The 22,590-nt window shown below is 53.5% G+C and overlaps 2 protein-coding genes across 5 annotated transcripts in view; one reads left to right on the top strand and one right to left on the bottom strand.

The window, feature by feature from the left end:
* The first annotated feature begins 2,288 nt into the window (after nucleotides 1-2,288).
* Nucleotides 2,289-14,165, top strand: Csrnp1 (cysteine and serine rich nuclear protein 1). Its single transcript, XM_047530336.1, has 5 exons — nucleotides 2,289-2,475; nucleotides 9,027-9,250; nucleotides 10,958-11,217; nucleotides 11,676-11,990; nucleotides 12,086-14,165. Exons 2-5 carry the CDS (start codon nucleotides 9,064-9,066, stop codon nucleotides 13,064-13,066), a joined length of 1,743 nt encoding a protein of 580 aa, XP_047386292.1. The 5' UTR covers nucleotides 2,289-2,475; nucleotides 9,027-9,063; the 3' UTR covers nucleotides 13,067-14,165.
* Nucleotides 14,166-15,721: 1,556 nt separating this feature from the next.
* Nucleotides 15,722-22,590, bottom strand: part of Ttc21a (tetratricopeptide repeat domain 21A) — a 36,333-nt gene continuing 29,464 nt past the window's right edge. For 3 of the 4 annotated variants that reach the window (XM_047530328.1, XM_047530327.1, XM_047530326.1), the window contains 9 exons: nucleotides 21,954-22,064; nucleotides 21,258-21,339; nucleotides 19,882-20,032; nucleotides 19,498-19,659; nucleotides 19,202-19,394; nucleotides 18,889-19,113; nucleotides 18,138-18,258; nucleotides 17,907-17,974; nucleotides 17,579-17,821 (listed from right to left, as the gene is read on the bottom strand). In XM_047530328.1, coding sequence (XP_047386284.1) covers nucleotides 17,744-17,821; nucleotides 17,907-17,974; nucleotides 18,138-18,258; nucleotides 18,889-19,113; nucleotides 19,202-19,394; nucleotides 19,498-19,659; nucleotides 19,882-20,032; nucleotides 21,258-21,339; nucleotides 21,954-22,064 — 1,191 coding nt within the window. In that variant the 3' untranslated portion in view covers nucleotides 17,579-17,743. Of the gene's footprint in view, nucleotides 16,204-17,578; nucleotides 17,822-17,906; nucleotides 17,975-18,137; nucleotides 18,259-18,888; nucleotides 19,114-19,201; nucleotides 19,395-19,497; nucleotides 19,660-19,881; nucleotides 20,033-21,257; nucleotides 21,340-21,953; nucleotides 22,065-22,590 lie in introns of those variants that run through there. The other variant, XR_007105629.1, reaches the window with a different exon arrangement.

Consider the following 22,590-nt stretch of genomic DNA (forward strand, 5'->3'; position numbering starts at 1 on the left):
AAAATGGGTGGTCCATGGATGCTGAATGTTTGAGGAATGCATAGGACTCTTCCAAGTGTTCAAAAATTCCCTGAGGATGTGTGGGTGTGCTTTTGCCTATATATGTGCCCCAGTCACAAATGAATGCTGCAGACCCCACCCTCCTGGCCTCAGAACAGACCCTTCCTTTCCCCATGAACAGGAAGAGTTCAGTTGGGATCCCAAGGGGAGATGTTTCCCATCACCAGCAACATCTGGGGAACATCTGGTGAGCCCATCCCAAGACAGGGAGATGCTTTTCTGGAGAAAACACATCACTTATTTGATTGTATTTTCCCTTAATCTCTTTTCTTCTTCCTGCTCCCCAAACTCTTATCACCCAGTGGTCTCCCTAATCTTAAGTCCTCACTCCATTCCTTGCCAACTCCCTGCCCTGGTTTTCCTAGTACACAGCCCTAGGATGCAAACCTAGGCAGCTGGACAGATCCTCATTAACTCTAGTGCTCAACCCTGCCCCGTTCCCAGATCAGCAGGCAGTGTCTTCCAGAAACTGAGTCAAGGAATGTCGCAGCTCTTGGGTTTTCTTGTTCAATGCTCCCATTTTACAGATTGGAAAGAGGGAGTCAGGGACAGAAACCAGACTGGAATGCCACTTCTAGGTACCTCAGACACTCCTTTTCTGCAGGATACCTGAACTGGGAATTGGAGGGAAGCAAGAAGGCAGGCAGTGGAAAGGATTCCTTGGGACCAACAGATTCTGCAGCCTGTGGCCACAGGGAAAGCATGCCTGAGTATCTGGGGTGGGGGTTGGGGGGACTGCTCTGAGAGCTGAGTCACCTTTAGCAAGTGACACTCAGTTCTGTAGACATTAAACTCTTTCCTGAGCAGTCTCAGCCACACCATAGCTTTCATACACTACTGTGTGTTGAGGATTCCTCAACTGCCATCTCTAATTCTGCCCTCAAGAAGTTACTGGGTGCCAGCTTCCCAGACACCTCCAAGAAATGCATCTGGAAGGACAGGAGCTACATCAGCCCCTAACCTGCTTTCCTCTTCTCCCTGGAAAGTAAAGGACCAGTCATAGGTCCTGGCCCTCTCTTTTTACAAACCAATGGCGGAAGTGGGGGGCCTCACAATCATCTCCACTCCAGATGCCATCCAGGAAGACAGGTCACCCCCACCCCCACCTGGAGGAGGGTAGAATGGAATCCTGAGGGCTGGGCTAGTCGCTGACAGTATTCATCTAGGACAGTCAGAAGAACCCAGAATGCAGCGGGAGCAGAGCTGGGAGGGGGAGGGTCAGGCTACCACGAAGGCTCCCTGGAGGAGGCAGTGCAAGCTGAGCCCTTAAAGGCGCTGGGATTCAGGTAAGCAGCTAGAGGACCAAAAGGCAGTTCAGGTGATAAGGAACTGCTGCAGCAAGGGTGTGAAGGTGGAAACCTCCAGGTGCTTGTGATTGGGAAGAGGAGCAGGGAGTGGGCTCCTGGACCAGAAGTTGGTTGCTGGGCATGAACACTTGGCTCTCCGCAGAGGTACTGGGAGAGTTGGCCCTGAATCAAGGAAGGTCTTGGCGGGAGCAGAAAAAGCAGTGGGCCATTTTAAGTGACCAGTGTCTGGTCCGGAAGAAACCAGCTCCCCTCTACTTTTTGAGAAGGAGGGATGGGGTGGGGGTGGGGAAGTTGGTTCCGAGAACCTCCAGCTCTGGGCTCCTGCAGGGGCAGGGTCTCTGGCCCGGGGGCAGAGGTGAAAGTCAGTCCCTCGAATGATCTCCTTTCCTCTCCCTCCCTCCCTACTCCTCATACATCCTGGGTTCATCTCCAGTCAGTTTACTTTTCTGGCGGATCTGGGGGTGGGTAGTAGTGTGGGGGCAGAAGAGTTAACGTTTAGATTGGATTATAATAGACTGCCTCGGGTGGGGCGAGGGTGGAGGGCGTGTAGGAGGCCTCCCTTCTGCTCACGGTCCTGGCCCGTGGTCTTGGGAAGTTTCGCGCTGCTCGCGGCCTCAGTCTACCCATCTGCAGCGGCGCGGTGGGGTGAGGTGGGCATCTTTACGGGCCGGCCCTGCAGGCCAGGACGGTCGGCGCCTCGAGGACCAGTGCAGGAGGGCGGCAGAGGGCGCGGGCAGCGGGGGCTGGGCGGAGAGCGGCGAGGCGCCGCCGCGGGGTCAGAGTCCGCCGGGAGGCCCCGCGGCCGCTGCGCCGGCTCCGGGCGGGGAGGAGCGGCGCCTCCGGGGCGGGGCTGCCGGGCGGCCTGGCGGGAGGCCCGGCGTGCGTCAGCGCAGTGAGCCCCGGAGTTTTCCACTGACGAGGAGGGCGGAGCGGCGGGCGGGGCCGGGCGCAGCCAGTCTCCCGCCGCCGCCGCAGCCGCCGGACGCGCAGAGCGAGGGGCGGCTTGACCGACGGCTGTGCGGCGGAGCGCAGAGAGTCGCGGCCCGGGGAGCGTGCCGGGCCGGGACGAGGCTCGCGTCGGTGTCCTTGGCGAGCGACCAGGTCTCAGGTAAGCGCTGAGGGGACTCGAGCCCCGCTGGACGGGACTTTGGGGAGGGGGCATCGGGCGCGAGTGGCACCGCTGCTCCGGCCTCTGCCGTTCGCTCTCGGGCACCCCGAGTGGGCTCCGGGGCGGGGGCTGCCCAGCCCGGCTGGGAGCCGGAGAGGCGGGAGTCGCAGGTTTTCCGCTCCCCTCCCCCGCCCGCCGCAGTTGCCCCGAGATGTCCCGGTCCCAGAGCCCGGTGCAGGTGGCAGAGTGGCCAGGCGCGCGCGTCCGCGGCTCAGTTTCCTTTTGACCCAGCTGCCTGAGAACTTTTCAGAAGTTTCTCGCGTGGCCGGAGCAGGTGACATTTGTCGCCTTCCTCCTCGGGCTCTCCCCCCGGGGAAGGGTGCGGGAGCTGCGGCGTGTGCCGGGTGATCCCGGCAGGCGGGGGTCAGGGAGGGAGTGGAGGGATGAGCGAGGAGTGAGCCGGGTGAGTCACGGACCCCGGGAGGGAGGGAGGAGGAGGGATTGTGTCGTACGCTCACCTGTTTGTCAGTCACCGTCACAGTCAGAGGCCACCGCCGTGAGTCACGGGGCGCAGCTATACCGGCCACCCGCGGGCACACGTAGGTCCTCTCCCACGCACTTCTACTCCCTCCTCTGCACGTACTTCCTCTCGGTCCTCAGTTTCCCCTCCCCGGGGGCCTTTTTCCCGTCACGCACTGTTGAGATGCCCACACCACAGCAACAGACACACACTTAGTCACTCCTGCTCCCGGCACAGTCACACACAGCCATAGCCCACATTCCTGACACCAGAGCGTCCTCCCCAGCTCTCTCACTGCCCACCCAACACCTCCACTCAGAAGCCTCACAGTCCTCTGGAGAGTAACTCATCACCCCACGCCCCCAAATCCTCCATACCCCTGCCCTCTTCCATCTCCACATCCCGAAGTCATCAGGCCTACCCCCCATTTCTCCTCTGTCTTGTCCTGTTGTCATCTCACCTGGCCCTGGCTTCACTATCAAACAGGTCACACCCCCTCTAGTCCCAGGGCTGAGCCATCTTTTAAGAATGCAAATCTGGTATTGTCACTCCCTACTTAAACCCTTCAGTGACTTCCTGTGCCCTCAGGCCAAAGCCTGCCCTGTGGCCCTGGCTCTGCTGCCTCTTAGGCTGCCCCTCCTCCACTCAGCATTCTGCTGTCCCTGCCTAAGCCCCTTACCCGTGCTGTATCCCCTCTTTGGAACTCTGCCGGTATTCATTTCCCAGAGAGATCTGCCTTCACCCCCTTTTCCCTGTGATTCCCTACAAGGTCCTTCCACCCTCTGATTCCATCACCCCACACTGATTGCCCCCACCCCGCAACTCACACTTCAAGAGGACAGCATTTGTTGTAGATCTTGCTCCCTGTATGACCAAATGCCTGCCATAGTACTTGACTCATTATGGTAGCTCAGCAAATATTTGTTGAATGAATGAATAAATGAATGAATGAATGAATGAATGAAGGGAGTGAAGGAGGCTTGGCTTAGGTGGAGGGAGCAGTCACTGTCAGGTGTAATTTCCCTTCTGCAGAAGCAAGTGCCTCAAGTAGCCAACAAACATTTGGCACCTACCCAGAGCCAGGCCCTAGAGGCTAGGCCTAGGAACTGTCCCCTCCCCCAGATGACTTTCAGAGGGATGGGTGGGGGAGGGGTGTGCCCATGCTTCCTGTCTGCTGTCTCTGGGCTGCCCAGGCAATTTGTTTCACTAGGGACCTGAGGTGCTTGTAGGTGCTTTTCCCCTGTCCTAGGAAGTAATACTTGAGGGCTGGGGTCATGTGACCCCAGGTGTTGTGGGGGGCAGCTGGCCAAGGCCTTCAGTTCTGAGGTTAAAGGACACATTCTTCAGATTCCTAGAGGGGTTTAGAGGCAACTGAAGGTGCCCCCCCTCCCTAATACCAGCTCTGGCTGGGAGCTGGGGCACTGGTGGGACTGCTGAGGTGGACACAGGAGTTGATGGGACTTTTTAAAGGCCTTGAAATGCCCTTTCCCAAACAGCTCTGGATTGTTTAGTGCCAAGAGTGAGGTAGCTTTCCCAGGAGTCACATAGTACAACCTGAGTGTGTAGTTGTGGCCTGTAGGCTTGGGAGACATTCCCCTGGGCTGTCAGTGCCTGTGTGTGGTGGCTGGAGGGCTGCCTGATTCTCAGGGCCCAGTCAGATCCCGGAAGAAGCCTGGTTCTCTTTGATTCAGGGCCTGTCTCCCAGGGCTCCTGGGGGTGTGGTATTTCTGTCTGAGCCAGCTCTCTGGGAATTTCTTTTCCTTCCTCCAGGACCCCAGGAGGGGGCTGTGCTCACCCTGGGAACAGTGCCATGGTCAGGATCTTGATTCCTGGGGAGCTGCTGAAGGCCCCTCCCCCACCCTCTGACTCACTGTCTGACACTTTTCTTGGACTCTTTCACTATCTTTCATTCCTTTTTCTGACTTGGCTTCTCCTTGTTTCTGGCTCAGTCTTTCCATCTCATCTCCTGCCTCTGCCTCTCTGTCTCTGAATCCCCAGGTGGGACAGAGGAATGGAGATTCAGGAGTCTTTCCCCCTCCCCCCTTACTCCAAGGCAGTATCAGGGAAGAGATGATTTCTCATTTCATTCCAGGTCTGCAGATCCTGCAAGGGGCTCATCACTCTTGCCTGCAGTGTGCCTGCAGCCTCCCTGTGACTCTGCAGCCTTGGAGGCTAGACCCCCCCCTCACCTAAGTCCTTCTGTGGACATTCCTGATGCAGAGCCCTGGTGTCTGGGCTGAGATGCTTCCTAACATCTCTCTATCTGTTTACTCTTGAGGAACAGGGGGCTTGGGGTTGGCGCCACCTGCATCTGGAGCTTCCCTCTCCAGTCCTCAGGGCCACCTTTGAGCACTACTCTTGCTTGAATACTCTGCTAGAGGAGGAACATGCGGCCCCTTCCTAAATTAACTGCCAAGAGCCAAGGTCACATTGAGACCTCATGTGCTTAAAGGCTGTCTCTGTGTCCATTCCTGATGCTGGCTTGCCTACATCAGACCTTGTCAGGTGCCCTCTACCAGGCTGTGTTCTAGGCACAGGAAGATAACAGCCAGGCAGAGGTACCTGAGGTGTGAGGGAGATGAGCAATGAGGCAGTTGCACCATGGTCAGATAAGGGCTGTGATGGGGAAATTCCAGGACCCATGGGCGCTATCTTGGTCAGTTTGGACTGCTGTAACAAAAATGGCATAGCCTGGGTGGCTTTGACAAAAGAAGTTATTTCTTGTGTTTCTAAAAGTTGGTGGGTGCAAGATCAAGGTGCCAATCTGGTCCCTTTCCTGGTTTGCAGATGCACTGTCTTACTGTGTCCTCACACGGTAGAGAAACAGGTCATCTCTGTGTTTCTTCTAAAGGCATTAATTCCCATTCGTGATCTTATCTCCAAAGGCCTTACCTTCAAGCACCATCACACCGGGATTTGACTTCAACATAGGAATTTTGATAGGATACACACATTCGGTGTACAGCAGGATCCTAGAGAGGCAGGAGGAAAGAGTAGGGGACTCTGGAGGTCCCTTTGGAGATAACTTCTGAAAGAGAATGAGGTTGGGTTGTTCCATTTTGTGCAAAGGCCAGGAAATGGGCAAGGACATGGCCTTTAGGGGAACTGCAGGTTCAGCTGGAGTACAGAGAGCAGTGGTGGAGAGTCTGCAGGATGAGGCTGGAGGCCAAGCAGCGGTCAGCTCTGCTTCAGCCAATTAGAACTAATCCTAAGGACAGGTTTGCTCAGGGGCAGCTACAGAGTGGTGTTAAACAGGGGAATAGCAGGTAGGTCTTTGGTTTAATGTGGTCATTCTGGCTGCAGAGTAAAGAATGGACGGGTGGAGAGAGCAGGAGCAGAGGTAGGGGACACGTGTAGTGTGGGGTCAGAGACGTGATAACGGTAGTAAACTATTATTATTTTAAGTGCTAGGGATTGAACCCAAGGCTTGAGCATACTAGGCAAGTGCCGTACAGCTGAGCTGCACCCCCAGCCCAGGCTCTTTAAATTGATGGTGACCTACATAGATTGCATGCAGTATACAAGTCTCACACATACAGCTAGATGAATTTTTAGTTTTTAGGCACCCATATAACCACCAACCAGAACAACCAAGAGCATTTCTAGACCCTACAGGAAATCCCCTCATGACTCTCCCCAGTGTGCACCCCTCCCTACCCCTAGAACCACTATTCTCACTTCATCAACCAATTAGTTTTCCCTTTTCTTGAACTTCACAAGCAGGTATTTTGATTCTGGCATTCTGGTTTCTTTGACTCAAGGTAGTATCTGAGACTCATCTGCGTTGTATGTGTCCAGGAGCTCATTCTTTTTCCATCCATTCACTGAAACACTTGTCATGCCTAAGAACGTGGCATGTATGGATTCCTGTAAACCTCCTAACCCTATGAGGTTTTAAGACAAAGGAGTTGGAGGCGTAGAGATGTTAAGGAATTTGTCCAGGATCACCCACCCAATGAGCAGTCTCGTTCTAGAGCCAGGGTTTTTAATATGATGCTGGGTGACCTCAGGCTGTCTCAGGTGACCTCAGGTGACTGAGTCTGTGCCTGGCCTTGTGTGGATTACGTGAATGTGTATGTGAACCTCAGGACCGAGTGCCTGGATGTAGATGGAGGGAGAAGAAGGCGTTGAGAAGGCTGCAGGTTGCTGGCTTGAGCAACTGGGTGGGTGGCAGTGCTGTTACTAAGATAGGGAACACAGGAAGAGGAACAGATGGCGTGGGGGGTGGGGGACAGAGACCAGGGTTCAATTTGGGGCCTGTGGAATTGTATATTTCCTGGGGAAGGCCAGGCATAGAGAGTGGGCAATTGATTAAGTGGTGGGGGGGCGGGCGGGAACCTCAGTCGGGGCATGTGATTAGGAAGGCATTCAGCACCCTATAGATGGCACCTGGAATCTGGGGAAAGAATGGGGTCTCCCTGAGGGTCTCTCCATGGAGACAGGAGGTGTGGGTTCTGCATGTGCTTCTGTGCGAGTATCTGTGGTCAGTGCGTGTGCCTGGCTCTGGATCATGAAGTTCTTCCATCTCCTGGGAGAGACTGCAGGTCAGCTGGGAGCTGGGTTGTTTTTGTTTGTGGTTTGACCCTGGGAAGGGGGGTGCCAAGCCTGAGAAACTACCCCCGGAAACACCTGTGTATCCTCTTCCCCCACCCCAGGGTGGGGGGCTAGCCAGGGAGGGAGATTTTCTTGGTTCTCTCATGCCTGCTTCTTGGAGGCTGTCCCTGCGATGAATTTTATCCAGTTAGTTGTTTGACAACACATTCCCTAGGTTCCCGGACTCTAGGGGATGCTTGGGATAAGGAAAAGGGGTATTTGGAAAGGACACCTGAGTAGAGGAGACCAAGACAGCTTTCTGGTTGGTTTTTCCTGTTCTTTCATTTCCTGTGATGACTGTGGGGGTGGGGCTCTCCAGCCCTAGGACCTGAGCTTTGTTTCCCCTTCCTCCTGGCCACCTCCTGGGGACCCAGCCCTGAGAGCCATAGGACCTGGTCACAGACACAAGGTAGCAGTGAGTAGCCCTGGAGATTGAATCTTCTGGGGGTTCCCAGGCAGAGGGACTGTACTTTCATTCAGGGCGAGGAGCCCAGCCCTCTCCATCCTGAAGAGGCCAGCCTGGCTGTGGTGTCTCAGTGGGGAGAGCGTGGTGTGTCCTGGGCTGCTACCCTCAGAAGCTGAAGGGGAATAATGATTTCCATTGGAGGTTAATTCAGACAGTTTTAAATGTTGGAGTAGAAGGCAAGGCCTAGGTGAATTTTAAGTCAAATGAAGATTCCCTGTCACATCAGGCCTGCAGGCAGGGGACTTCTCTCCTGCAAGATGGGGGTTTCTGAGGGAAAGTCTGAGAAGTTCCATCACTGGAGGGGAGGGGCTCAGGAAAGTCCTCCCTGTGGGAATGGGGGCCGTCAACCCAGCTTTTCCCAAAGTGTCTGACCCTGGAGTGACGACCCGGGGCTGCCTGAGTGCAGGCCAGTGGGCGTGGGTGTTCTGGAGAAGAGGAAGCAGTGTCACCTTCTGAGGGCCCTGTGGGCTGTGTGCATGGCCGGCTTTCACACACAAAGGCACACAGACTCGAGCCCCCATGAATCACCCCTGCGGTGAGTCAGCCCCACGACTCCTGTCTAGGAATGGCACACCCGAGGTCCCTCAGTCCATCTGTTGGTCTGTCTGCCTGTTGCCCTTGCTGGCGTGGACGTGTGTGAGTAGGTGGGTTATAGAAGGTGGTGGTAAGGGGCCAGGCGGTTTCCCCAGAAGGCTTTGGGCAAGAGTTGTAGGAGTTCAAAGGCATCAGGATGTGGATTTGTTTGGAGGAAGAGGTGCTGTGTCTTGTGCTGGGGGCAGGGGACCTTCTGGAGACCGTGCTCCTGCACCTAGAACTTCTGGCTGGGGATGGAGGGCCAAGACCTAGGTCTGGGCCTCTTGGAGCAGAAGTAGGACGAATAGTGATCGTGGCTGAGAGCCCGCCTGCCTTCTGCCCTCTGCCAGGGCTTGCTGTTATCACCTGCCTGACACAACTTTCTCATTCCCATCCCAGGCCGTCTGTCGCCAGTCCCCGGAGCACCTCTGCAACCATGACTGGGCTGCTGAAGAGGAAGTTTGACCAGCTGGAGGAGGACTCCTCCTCATTCTGCTCCTCCACCTCCTCTGGCTGCCTCTCTCCTTGCTGCTCCCCGAGCTCTTCAGTCTCAGATGAGGAGAGCTCCTGGGGTCAGACGCCCTTGCCTAAACAGGACTTCTGTGCCTCCCAGAGTTTCACCCGTGAGTCCTCTCTTCCCTGCAACCCTCTTTTCTTCCTTCCTGAAAGGTGGAATTGGGAGGCCCCGAACTGAGCCATTTTGACCTCTGGAGGTCAGGTTCCCAAGGCTGTAGCTCCCTCCCTTGGCTCCTGTGGCATCCACTTCCCAGGATATGCCCTCTGTCCGGAGACACCAGGGTCTAGCTTGATTCACCTTTGACCCTGGGAGTAGTGACATCCAAGATGCAGCTCCTTGGAGTGGCCCTGGGGCCTTCCCACTCAGGCCCCTCCCTTCTGTTCCAGTTTCATTTCTCCAGCATGCACCCTGCCCACCCTTCCTACAAACCCGGCCGCTGGAGTTCCACACCCCACACATCTCTGCCGTAGGGCCTGCCAAGCCAGTCCCTCTCTTGTCAGAATGCTATTTGGCTTTGCCTGAACACACTGAAGAGGGTTTTTTCCAGGTTATTTTCCAACCTTGTGTAATTCTGATTCCAAATTGATAAAGAGGGCTAGAGATGTAGCGCAGTGGTAAGAATATTTGCTTGCCATGCGCAAATTGAACCCCTGGGTTCAATCCCTGGCACTGAAGGGGAAAAAAAACAAATCCAGCCTTCAAACTGATAATCTTAGAGCACTGTTTCAAGCTTCTTTTTCACTCTTGTTCCTTCCACCTCCAAGAAACCTTTTTAGACTTTTTTTCCTCATCACTGCTTCATGAAATTTTAATACCACAGATACATGCTTACCTTTGTGTATGTGTGTATTTGTGCATTACAGTGCTATGATTTTTAGCACATAGAATCTAACAGTACAAACAAAATCTTTTAGAATTAATATATTAGCTTGAAATACATGGACTTGCCAATATTTGACTGACTTATGAAAATAATATACCTATATATATTAAATGTATCAATATGAGCTTATTAATCAATATACAATCAGTAACTTAAGAAAGGGAAGGACTTTCTGAGCCTTTTGCAAAACAGACACTATAAAGTAAAATATCAATATATATATATATATTTGATTACATAAACCTTAAAAATTGGTTTGTGTGAGCTGGGGATGTAGTTTAATAGTAGAGCACTTGCCTAGCATGCACAAGACTGGGTTATTTAATCCCTGGCACTGCCACACACACACAAATTGTGTGAAATGCCATACCAAAAAGATGACTGAAATATTTGCACAGATAGATCAAATAGATGATTATTTTCTCCAATTTCATACATAAAGAGCTCCTCCAAATCAATACAAGGGCCAAGCATGCCTGTAATCCCAGCAGCTTGGGAGGCTGAGGCAGGAGGATCTTGAGTTCAAAGCCAGCCTCAGCAACAGCGAGGCACTAAGCCACTCATTGAGACCCTGTCTGTAAATAAAATACAAAGAAGTGCTGGAGATGTGGTTCAGTGGTGGAGTGCCCCTGAGTTCAATCCCTGGTATCCAAACAAAACAAAACTGTACAAGGGATAGTAGATGACCCATAATGATAGAAAGATATTTAACCTTATGAATACTGTCGCTTGGACTGGTAAATGACATTAAGCCAGTGTTGACATGGGTGTGTGTTTAGTTTTACCAGGTCCAATCCCAGCCAGGCTGGCTCCTAAATTCAGGTCCACTTTTTTTTTCTTAAGGTGGGTGGAGAGGGGTTCTGCGTGCTCTTCCTCAAGGTGATGCTGTGCCTCGGTGAATAATCCATCCCTTCCCTGCCTGTCCTCCAGCTCGGTCCATTCTGAAGCGGGCTCCCCGGAAGCGCCCAGGCCGTGTTGCCTTCAGTGGCATCACTGTCTTCTACTTCCAACGGTGCCAGGGCTTCACAAGTGTGCCCAGCCGTGGTGGCTGTACTCTGGGCATGGCCCCTCGCCACAGCGCCTGCCGCCACTTCTCCTTGTCCGAGTTTACCCAGGAGCAAGCCCGGGCCCGGCGTGAGAAACTCCGCCAGCGCTTGAAAGAGGAGAAGCTGGAGATGCTGCGATGGAAGGTAGGGAGACCTCTCTTCGTAGCCCATGCACTCCAGCAGTTCTGGAATCCTAGCCCTGGGTGCCCATTGGCATGTCCTGTGTGGGCACATGGGTCTGTGGGCTCTGTGACTGGCCCAGTCAGCCTGGGTTATCTGCAGACCCAGGGGGCTGCAGGTGGTGGGCTCCAGGTAGACAGGGCCTGCAGCCTGCTGCCTGAATCTGTCTGCCCTTAATGGGGAAGAGGAAGTGGAGTTGATGATGTGTTGTTGCAGGGGGAGGTGTATGTGATTGATAGGAGAGGGAATTTTGTCCCTGATCTAGGGAATGACAGGAATAGGACATCTCTGCAAGATGCCCTGAAGGGTGTAGTATTCTTGGTTGTTCTCGCCACCATATCCATAGTGCCCAGCACAGAGTAAGCACTTGAGGGCATCTGTCAAACATTCTTGCTTCTCACATCCCTTTCCCATGGATGCAGCTTTCAGCGACTGGCGTACCTGAGGGGGAGGCCGGCCTGCCACTCACAGTGGACGCCATCAACGATGCCTCTGTGGAAGAGGACTTGGCGGTGGCTGTGGCCGGTGGCCGGTTGGAAGAAGTGAACTTCCTACAACCCCACCCAGCTCGGCGACGTCGGGCTCTGCTGCGGGCTGCGGGAGTACGAAGGATCGACCGTGAGGAGAAGCGGGAACTGCAGGCACTGCGCCAGTCTCGTGAGGACTGTGGCTGTCGCTGTGATAGGGTCTGTGACCCTGAGACCTGCAGCTGCAGCTTGGCGGGTATCAAGTGCCAGGTGTGGTAGCTGGATGGGACTGGGCTGGGGAGCCTGGGGCTGGGGGTGCTCCCACTCCACGGGATTCTCACTTTTGCCTCCCGCTTTCTTCGCAGATGGACCACACAGCGTTCCCCTGTGGCTGCTGCAGGGAGGGCTGTGAGAACCCCACGGGCCGTGTGGAGTTCAATCAGGCGCGCGTGCAGACCCACTTCATCCACACGCTCACCCGCCTGCAGCTGGAGCAGGGGGCCGAGGCCCTTAGGGACCTGGAGGCCCCTGCACAGGGCAGCCCACCCAGCCCTGGCGAGCAGGCTCTGGGCTCCACTTTCCCACTGGCCAAGCCCCCAGCAAGCAGCGAGCTGGGGGACAATAGCTGTAGCAGCGACATGACCGATTCCTCCACGACATCGTCCTCATCAAGCACCAGTGAGGCCCCAGACCACACCACCCACCCAGGCCTGCCTGGCCCTGGCTTCCAGCCAAGCATGGATGATGACAGCCTGGCGCGGATCCTGAGTTTCAGTGACTCTGACCTTGGTGGGGAGGAGGAGGAGGAGGAAGCGGGAGTGGGGAACCTGGACAACCTCAGCTGCTTTTACCCGACTGACATCTTTACTGGCGACCCTGGTGGCCTGGCCAGCTGGACCCACAGTTACTCTGGCTCTAGCCTCGTGCCTGGCATCCTGGATGAGAATGCCAACCTGGATGCCAGCTGCTTCCTGAGTGGTGGCCTTGAAGGGTTGAGAGAAAGCAGCCTCCCTGGCACCTCGGTGCCACCCAGCGTGGACATCGGCCAGAGCAGCTCGGTGGACCTCAGCCTGTCTTCCTGTGACTCCTTTGAGCTACTCCAGTCTCTGCCGGATTATAGTTTGGGGCCTCACTACACCTCCCAGAAGGTGCCTGGCAGCCTGGACAACCTTGAGGCACCCCACGGCCCCTTGCCTGGCCTCTCTCCACCTGGGGACGCCAGCACTTGCTTCCTGGAGTCCCTCATGGGCTTGTCTGAACCAGTTGCCGAAGCCTTGGCCCCCTTCATCGACAGCCAGTTTGAGGACACTGCCCCGGCCTCTCTGATAGAGCCTGTGCCGGTGTGAGGACTAGGGTGCCTTGTCCCTGCCCCAAGAACCCTGTTGCTGCTTTTTTTGTGATTTGGGGGCTCCCCAAGGTCTGTATGTAACAAGTTTCCCATTGGCTGGCTCAGCCACAGGTATGTGGGCACTCCTGGTTTTCACGAAACACTCTGAATTTATTTATTTATTAACTTTTCTGTGCTGGAGAGGGGGGAGGGGCTTCCCCCTTTCAGCCGCCTGGCCCCCCCACACCCACACAGTGCTCTTCCACCTCCACAGCGTGTGCCAGGAGGAGAAGACGTGGCTCTCCTGGAGCTTCGCAGACCTCTTTTCAGTCTCTGTATGATATTCCTTAGCCCAAGGATGGTGAAACAGGGCTAATCAACCTCCTAAGACTTCTCAGGCCACTCTGAGCCATAGACCCATGGGTGGCTAGATCCTCTGGACTGTGAAGACTAATTTATTTCCATAATTTATTTGGAGACTGAAGCAGCTTTAGCTGTGCCTCTCTGGCTGGTAGTCGTGCTGGGGGCAGGGCCCCTTTGGTCCTGCATCCTGTCCTGCCTGGGCTTTGGTGTAGACCAGGTGTGGATGCAAGCCCTGGTTTGGGGATGACTGTGTAAGCAGGTGCTGGGCTGGCCAGCCGTGACCAAAACCCTCTTATGCCCGACCCAGTCCCTCTGCTTCCTGCCCTCGGATCTCTCTTCTGCCCTCCAGAAGGCAGTGAGTGGCCTCCATTCCCAGCCCATAATACATGAGGGGGGAAACCAGATGCCTAGAAAGGGCAAGGGGCTTGCCTTGGCATGAAAGTGCCCCTGCAGGGCTACAGGGCTTTGGGGTACTGCGCTCCATCCTAGCCTACCATGTACTGAAGCCAGTTGTAAGGGGTGGCTCCTTAGGGCTTTTGTGCCCTTTGTTTGCTGATATTGAATTTTGAATTTTACATCAACTTTTATATTGTCCCTCAGTGTCAGAACTATAATTTATTCATTTCTCTGTGTGTCTGTGCCAAGAAAGCTAGGCTCTGGGCCTGCCCCCTTGCCTAGGCGGCCTTGCCAGCCTGTGCTATGGGAACACATTGTACCTGAGCTGACAGGTACCAATAAAGAGGCTCTATTTTTAACAGTGTGGTCTGCATTAGTGGGATGGGGAGCTGGGGTATGCCCCCAGGAGGCAGGGCAGAGGGAGGGGGTGACCCCATAGGGCACTGGATGTTGAGGCGGTGTTGGGTAGGTGGGGCACACACAGCACACTGGGCCTCCTTCCAGGCAGGACAGTTGGCTTGGAGGCAGGAAGCCAGCTGAGAGGCTTGCTGGGCAGATGGAGCACCTTTTCCTTTGGATTAACCCATTCCTCTCCAGTGGTCATTTGGGGTGGCAGTGGGGAGCAGCAGCGGGCTACTCTTCTGAAATGGGACTCTACTTTAGGTAAGTGAGGGCACTGAGCTGGGGCCTGGCCCCAAAGGTGAAGTCACCCACCAGGTTGGAGCAGGCATTGAGATGTGGCTGGTAGAGTCCTGGTCTGGCGATGGGCTCAGCAGTTGTGGCACCAGAAGCTGCAGAGCTTCATCCATCTGCACCAACCAGACCTGTCTGACCTGTCCCCAGCAGTTGAAGTGGGCGGTGGGCCAAAGGCAGGCTGCACCCTGCCCCAGGGAGCTTCAGTCTGGGAGCCTCAGGAGGCATTTCACCCTCCCGCTTACAGATGGTAATGCTTTGTACAAGTGCTGGGAGGGGGACCCACCAAACGAGACCCTTGTTGTGGTCTAATCCTCTGCCTCTGTCTGCACTGGGCTCACTCATGAACATGACCCAGTGTGATGGGTTTGAATCCCAGCTACCTAGGGAGGTGACATATGCAAATTATGTGCTCTGTACCTGGGTGTCCTCTGTACTGTGCAAAGAACACTGCTCCCTTGATTAGCTTGCTAGTTCATATATGCAAAACACTTGGAGGAGTGCCTGCAACATGCAAGCCAGTGTTTGCAACTTCATTCTGTTTTTATGTTTTTGTCTTTATATCCTCCCTCCCTTTTTTTTTTTTTTTGCCAGTCCTACCATCCCTCAGGTATCTTGTCTCTTGCCTCTGGACATGCATAGGCATGACCACATAATCAGTGGCCATTAGAAGAATCGTGGCTTGGAGTCTGGCCTGTGGTGGGGCAGCATGTCCTTGTAACCAGTTTAGCCAAAGACAGCCAGCCCTTAGGCTTCCCGGGATACAGTACCCTAGTTCATTCAGTTGTGCTGCTTCCTCTCCCTTCAGTGGTGGCTGCAGATGATTTTACAGATTGCTTCAGCATGCATGATCCAAAATATGAGTCTCTCCAAGGACTCCGAATCATCTCTGACTATCCAGCAGCTCCAGTGCCCTGCCTAGAAGCTCCTAAAAGCTCCTACTCTGTGGATTCAGCCCATGACGACTGAGGCCTGCCCATTCCTATCTAGGGCCATAGTGTCACATCTTGGGGTTTTTTGTTTTTGAGATATGTGGAGATAACATGCTGTATAGCCATAAAAATATGGTTATGCACACTCCTTTTATACCTAATCCTTCATACAGACAGACCTGCATCTCAAACTTGTCCCAACAAAACTGGGTTGTAAAACAGGTCACAGGAAAAGGTTCTGGATTTTCCTACAGGAAAGATGGTAGTAACCTGGGTAGGGCATTCCAGATCGCTAACTCACCAAGAAGCCCTGCACGTGACCAGTACTACATTATAAAAAGAAGGCTTGGCAACCATCAAGGACAACTGACACTTTTCTAAAAGTGACCCCAAACCTTAGTCACTGGACAACTTCTCTCGAAAACTCTACCATATCAGCCTTCTACCTGTACTATTTTTCTTAAGTCGATTATATTGGCTGTTTTTCTCTTTTGGAGGCCGTCTATTTCTCACATATGGAGCATGACTTTTGTTTCACTAAATAAACCTTTTTCATGTTTTTCTAAAACAAACAAACAAAAAAAGCAATATGCTTAATACTTAGACTCGTCCTATGCAACAATTTCCATGAATTCATGAGTCTGTTGTGCTAGTTATTCTTTTGTCATATAAACGTATATAAACACATAGTTATTAAACTAAGGGCTGCGTGTGTAGCTCAGTGATAGAGCACTTGCCTTCCATAAGCGAGGCCCTGGGTTCCATCCCAGCACTATAAAAACAAATAAATACATTCATTAATTAAACTTAAATATTAGCTGTACAGCACTGGCAGAGAGTTGTACCAAAATTTGGGAAACATCTAGTCTAATGTCTTGCATTACATGGGGACACTGAACCAGAGACGGGAGGGGACTTGGGGAGGTCACATGGGAGATCTAAGCCTCCTGACTTCCAGTTCAAAGTTACTTCCCCTGAGGCTGGACTGACCCATTACTGCCATCCTGAAAAACAGGAAGAGTGGTACTGGGAGCACAGCAAAGGTGACCTCTGTCACCCTCCTGCCAATTACAATTCCATTATTCATCTGAATAGGGGCCACTGCATTTTCCCCCTGAGGCACTGAAAGGGTTCTGGGGATGCATTAGATGATAGCGACTTTTGCAAATGCTAAAGTTGGTATTACTTTTTCTTGGAATGTATTTCCCTATTTCAGGCAAGAATAATCTGATTTGTCCCAAATTGGTGAGGATCAGCAGAAGCTAGGTGAAGACTTGGGGAGTGGGTGGGGACGATGCATGGACAGGTTGGGACAATAGCCCTTGCAACCTGCAGACCCTCACACAGGGCCTCAGCTCTGGGGTCCTTCTACACCTGACTCTCTTGTCTGGGTCCATTGCCCAGAGTATCCTGAGCCCATTCCCAGGGGAGACTCTAGGTAGCATAGCAGGGAGGAACAGTGCTTCTTTAGCTCCAGGATACTGAGAACCAGACAGGAGTGGGGAGGCATTTAAAAATAGCTACAGGATCTGGGCACAGTGCTATACACCTGTAATCCCAGCACCTCAGTAGGCTGAGACAGGAGGATCGTAAGTTCAAGGCCAGACGCAGCAACTTAGCAAGACTCTGTCTCAAAAAAGATGAAAAAGGTTGGGGATGTAGCTCAGTGGTAAAGTGCCTCTGGATTCAATCCCCAGTACAAAAAAAAAAAAAAAAGGAAAAAAAAGTTATAGTGTGTTTTCTTAACCACCATTCTACTGGAAGCCCCCTCTTTGTTCCCCTCTGCCCCTTCAAGAGTCTGGTATAAAAGTCTGGTAGTGGGGCCTATTAGAAAGTGCCCAGTGAGCAAAAGCTAAGCCAGTTAATATCTTTCTTCCCTGGAGCAAAATTACTTTTTGTGCCTTAAAATTGAAAAGCTTTGAGTTGGCTGTGGTGGTGCAAGCCTGTGATCCCAGTGGCTGGGGAGGCTGAAGCAGGAGGATCATAAGTTCAAAGTCAGTCTCAGCAATTCAGTGGGGTCCTGTGAGACCCTGTGTCAAAATAAAAACTAAAAGAGGGCAGAGGACCTGACTCAGGGGTTAAGTGCCTCTGGGTTCAATCCCTATTACAAAAAAAAAAAAAAAAAAAAAGCAAAGCTTTGGGTTGCCTCTTCGGTCAGTTGAGACATGATTCCAAATAAACCACATTTAGTATAGAAATAGGGAAGAATATGTCATTTTCTGAATTTCTTGTCCAACAACCCACTTCCCACCCACCTAGAGGAAACTGCTCAAGGTTAATTGTCCACTGGTCTGAAGCCCCTCTGACCACAGCTAGATCCTCAAGGACCCTTGGGCTTTTTCCAAAATTTCCTCTCTGATCTTGGGGTAGTTGGGGTGTTCCATGAGGACCTGTACCAGGAGAGAGGGGGTATGCAGCATCAGGCAGGGGTCCTGTCCTGGCCACTACCCCTCCCTGCCAATGTCAGTGGCTTACATTGTGGCAGACTTCAATGGCTTCCACAAATTTCTTGTCCTTCAAGTAGTTGAAAGCAAGTTTGAAACCTGTAGGGGGGTCAAGGAGCACATAGAGGTTGGCAACCTCGTTACCTGAGGAGCCCTTCCCCCAATAGCGAGGGAACAGGCCTTGAGTTCTGGGGTCAGGTTGGGGGTCCTGTGCTGACCTCCCTCCCACACCAGCTCATGTGCACCTTGGCTGCTACCTTACCAATGGTAGGGTTGGCATGATAACTATACTTCCAGGCCAGCTCGTAGTTGGTGGCTGCATCCTTGTAGGACTGTTCCTTCTCCATGATGAAGCCCATGTACTCGTAGGCCTTGCAGCAGGACTGCAGGGAAAATGGGTCAGCGCCTCTGAGGAGGGGAAGCCACCAGTGCCCAGGCGGAGCGTGGGGGTGGGACCAGAAGTGGGCAATGGAGGGAGGTGAGCTGCATTTACCCAGGTGGCACAGGGACCCATGGGGCACCCTCGCCTTTGCCAGGGGTTAACCATGTGGCCCCCTCACTGCCACTCCAAAGCTGGAGACGCTCTCTTGTCACATTAGTCTGGTGAGTGGTGTGCTCAGATCCAGCAAACACCCCTCCAGCCCTGACTGTACTTCTGCACCCCCTCGGCCCCACCAATGGCTCTCCTCTCCCTCTCTCTCTCTCTCTCTCTCTCTCTCTCTCTCTCTCTCTCTCTCTCTCTCTCTCTCTCTCTCTCTCTCCACCATGCCATCATGCCATGTTTTCTTCTCCTCTGGGAATAGTCCAACCCCCTGCCTGGCCTTTATCACTAGTGCTCCTCATTCCAGTCCTGGTTAGTTGCCCACATGCCCCTCTCCACCCTCGTTTTCCCATCCAGTTCCTGCTCAGCATCTCCGCTGTCCCTGAAGCCTGAGCACCCCTCACAGAGCTCCTTGTGGTTCCTGGACCCCTGCTTCCCCAGCGGGCCGCCCTGCCTCAGAGGGCAGGCTCGCCTTGTTGTACTGCACACAGCGCCGCAGTAACTCGGAGGCGAGGTCGAACTTGCCGCCCTGGCAGTAGATGTCCGCCAGCAGGAGCCAGCTCTTCTCTAGGTCCTCGGCGTCCGTCAGCGCCCACGAGACCTTGGCCAGGCGCTTGAGCTGCGTGCGTGCCTTGGGAATCTGCTTCAACAGCATGTAGGCTTGCGACATGGCCAGCAGGGCAGGGATGTTGTCCTTCTGCACATGGGGTGGGACGTGGGCTGTCAGTGCGCCTTGGCCCTTGTCCTCTGCCCGGCAGCCCACGGGTTCACCCAAGCTGGCGCACCTCAGCCTGTGCCATCTCGATGAAGGTACTAAGTGCCACCTCCACGTTAGCCTTCTCCTTGGTGGCCAGCAGGCAAAGGCTCTGCAGTAGCCTCAGCTGGGTCTGACCAAAGGCCGAATGTGGGTAGAACTCACGCAGCAGCTTCTCTGCTGTGCGCACCCCGTGCTGCTCCAATTCCTTTCTGTTGGTGGAGCTGCAGGCATTGGGACTTAAGTTGCCAGCCCTCTGTGTGCCCACTGACTCCCTCTGCCTTCTCCAGCCTCCCACCTCTGCCCCCACCACACCCACATCCTTACTTGCTTTCAGTCATCAGGTTCTCAAAAGCCTCTCCACCCACAAGCTCATTGTCTGGGTTCAGACAGATTTGCACCATATAGTAAGTGGCCCACTGGCCCCAAGTGCTGTCCTTCCGAGCTTTGTTTAGGAACCTCAAGGCCTCGTTGGGCTGCCCTATGTGCCTGTAGTGGAGGAAACACTGAGAATCAGTTAGGGAAACTGAGGTCCAGAGAATGCAGTGATATTCAGGAGCCACTCAGTCTGCAAAGCAGGGGCTGGTCTTCCGGCTTCCTAGCCTGCAGGCTGAACTTCTGCTCCTCTGAGACTGAGCAAGATCTTCGAATGTCTGCTAGGGAGAGTCTCTAGCATATAGCACCCCCTCAGCACGCCCACACCCAACTAACCAGCAGAAGATGCCTGTGCAGTAGTTGAACCCTGGCTCCAAAGGTACCCGGCTAGACATCTTCTTAGACGATTCAAAGAAGGCAGGTGCCTCCTCAAGTTTGCCACTTCTCCATAGCAGATCGATTAATTTATTCAAGACCAAAAAATTGTCTAAAATAAGAGAACAGAAATCTCTAGGCTGTGGTGGCCAATAGCTGTATCAGGCAGGGGCGCTCGGGCCTGGCAGGGAGAGCAGGCTGAGATTCAGGGCCTGTAGGGAGCCAGTAGACACTGCCCATCTGGTTTTCAGTGTTGAGTGAATAATAATAATAATTATGCTTAATAATGGTAATAAAAATAGCTGGGCATGGTGTTGCATGCCTGTAATCCCAGTGACTTGGGAGGCTGAGGCAGAAGGATCACAAGTTTGAGGGTGGCCTCGGCAATTTAGTGGGACCCTGAGCTACTTAGTGAGACCCTGTAGATGTACCTCTGGTAAAGTGTCCCTGGGTTCAAACTTCAGTTAAAAAAAAAAATTAAAATTTTAAATAAGGTAATAAAAGCCAGGCACAGTGCACGCCTGTAGTCTCAGCTAATGGGAAGGCTAAGGCTGAAGGATTGCAGGTTTGAGGCTAACCTGGGTAACTTGGCAAGACCCTATCTTAAAATAAAAAATAAAAAGGGCTAGGGGAGTAGCTCAGTGGTATAGTGCCCTGGGTTCATTCCCCAGTAACAAACAACACACACACACACACACACACACACACACACACACACAGAGCAGCTAACTATGGTACCTGGCACTTGATGCTTTACACATATAGTAGCTACAGGATGCAGTAGGTACTCTTACTGTCCCTGTTTTATAGAGGAGGACACTGAGCACAGAGGGTAACTTGCCAAAGGTTACATGCTAGTACGTGGTAGACCAGGATTCAGACTCCTGTCCACTTGGACTTGCTGGTCCTGTGGGTAGACTGTGCTGGGCCTGCCCAAACTCTGGCTAAAGCCTCAGGTTTGGCCCCTTCCCCAGCAAGAAGGGGATTTTATGTTGCAGTGAGTGGGAATGGAGCTACACAGTGGGAGAATTTCTAGTTCCTGTCAAGGGGTTGTGAACTCAGAAGGGGACTGTGTTGAGCCCCAGTGACTGTGATTTGGGGACAGACAGGCTGTCCTGGGTTCAGTGCCAAGTGCCTGGGACCAGGAACTGGCCCCTTGGACTCGGGAAGGGCCGGCACGTTCCACTGGGTCTTTATCAGTTTCCTGCCTCTCTGGGAACAATCAGAGAGGAAGGGGCTTCCTCTGCCTGGGCAGGAAGGAGGGGAGCAGCCGCCCTCTTGGGGAGAGCGCTTGCTGGGTGGGAACTGATGCAGGCTTTCTCAGTTGATGGGATTACCTGGCGCCTTCTCCAGGACTTGTTGGTACAGATTGATGGCCTCTTCGTATTGCTGTTTTCTAAACATCAGGTCAGCCATCATCTATCAGGAAACATTCAAGGCTCTGAAATTCCTGAGAGCAGTTCTATGGGGGGAGGCAGGGATGTTGGGGAATGTTGGGGGTGGTAAAGAGGGAAGGTAGAAAAAGACTTCCAAGGAAGCGTCTTAGGCCCTGGGAGAAGAGGCCGCTGCCAGGGCCGCAGGCCCTCCAGCCCCTAAGGCCCCTAACCGGAAGGTGAGGATTGCCAAAGTTTCCTTCCTCTGCTCTGCAGGGGCCTAGTCTCTGCCCCTGGGGTGGCCCTGGAAGAAGTCCAGGTGATAGGGAGAGGACAGGCAGAACTGGGGAGGGCTATTCCACACACTTTCCCCAGAATCTGTCCCACCCTTGCCTTCACCTACCGAGGGTGTGGTTTCCCAGCCCAGAGAGAACCGCACCCCCTCCCCTTAGACTGGCCAGGAAGCTGCTGCCCCCTGCCGGCCAGCCCACCCCTCCTATGGAAAGGTGGAGTAGGTGGCAGGTGCAGCATCAAGTCTCTGCCCCAAAGCTCCTCAGAGGTGGGCCAGTGAGGCATCTGAGCTCGTGGGTGAGGAAGCAGTCACCACACCTCCTCACATGGTCCCTGGGAGGGTGGGGAAGGGATCCCAGGGCCTCCTACCACACAGGCGGTCTCATGGGTCTGCTCCATCTGCAGGAGGGTGGTGCAGTGCTGCTCACACAAGTCCAGGTGTCCCTGGAGCAGGTAGAGCCGTGCCAGCTCCAGCATCACCTGCGACAAGGTTGGACATAATAAACTAACCAAGTAAACACTGCGGAAAAACCCTGACTGAGGTCGTTTTTGAAAGCTCTTTCCCCCACCCTTTCTTTCAGCTCTGCCTTCAGAGGATGTCCCAAATCCTTTGGGATAATGTCTCTGGCCCTCTCCTTCTCCCAGTACTCCAGCCACAGCCTTGGTTTTACTCACTACCCTCTGAGAGCTGGGGCTGGGCTACCAACTCTTCTGTCAGCTTCAGCTCCAAACTCCCTCACCTGGGGAACCCTCCGTGCCCCATGAACCCTTCCTCTGCATTCCCACAGTGCCTGCATCCTCATGTAGGCAAATACAGCACAGCTGTCTCATCTGTCCCCACTTCTCAACAGTAATCTGTGGGCAGGGACCACAGCTTGTCCCACCTCTCCAAGCCTCACACAGGACCTGACATATATTAGGTACCTGTTAACTGAGTGAATATTAACTGAATGAATGGATCTGTTATTAAGCTCTGTATCTATTCTTAGCGGTTTTTTTTTTTTTT

This window comes from Sciurus carolinensis, chromosome 17, assembly GCF_902686445.1.
Source record: "Sciurus carolinensis chromosome 17, mSciCar1.2, whole genome shotgun sequence".
NCBI lineage: Eukaryota > Metazoa > Chordata > Mammalia > Rodentia > Sciuridae > Sciurus > Sciurus carolinensis.

Coding starts and splice junctions, on each gene's coding strand:
- Csrnp1 (XM_047530336.1), top strand. CDS start 9,064: ATGACTGGGCTGCTGAAGAGGAAGTTTGACCAGCTGGAGGAGGACTCC. Junction 9,251..10,957: donor TGCCTCCCAGAGTTTCACCC/GTGAGTCCTCTC, acceptor CCTGTCCTCCAG/CTCGGTCCATTCTGAAGCGG. Junction 11,218..11,675: donor TGGAGATGCTGCGATGGAAG/GTAGGGAGACCT, acceptor CCATGGATGCAG/CTTTCAGCGACTGGCGTACC.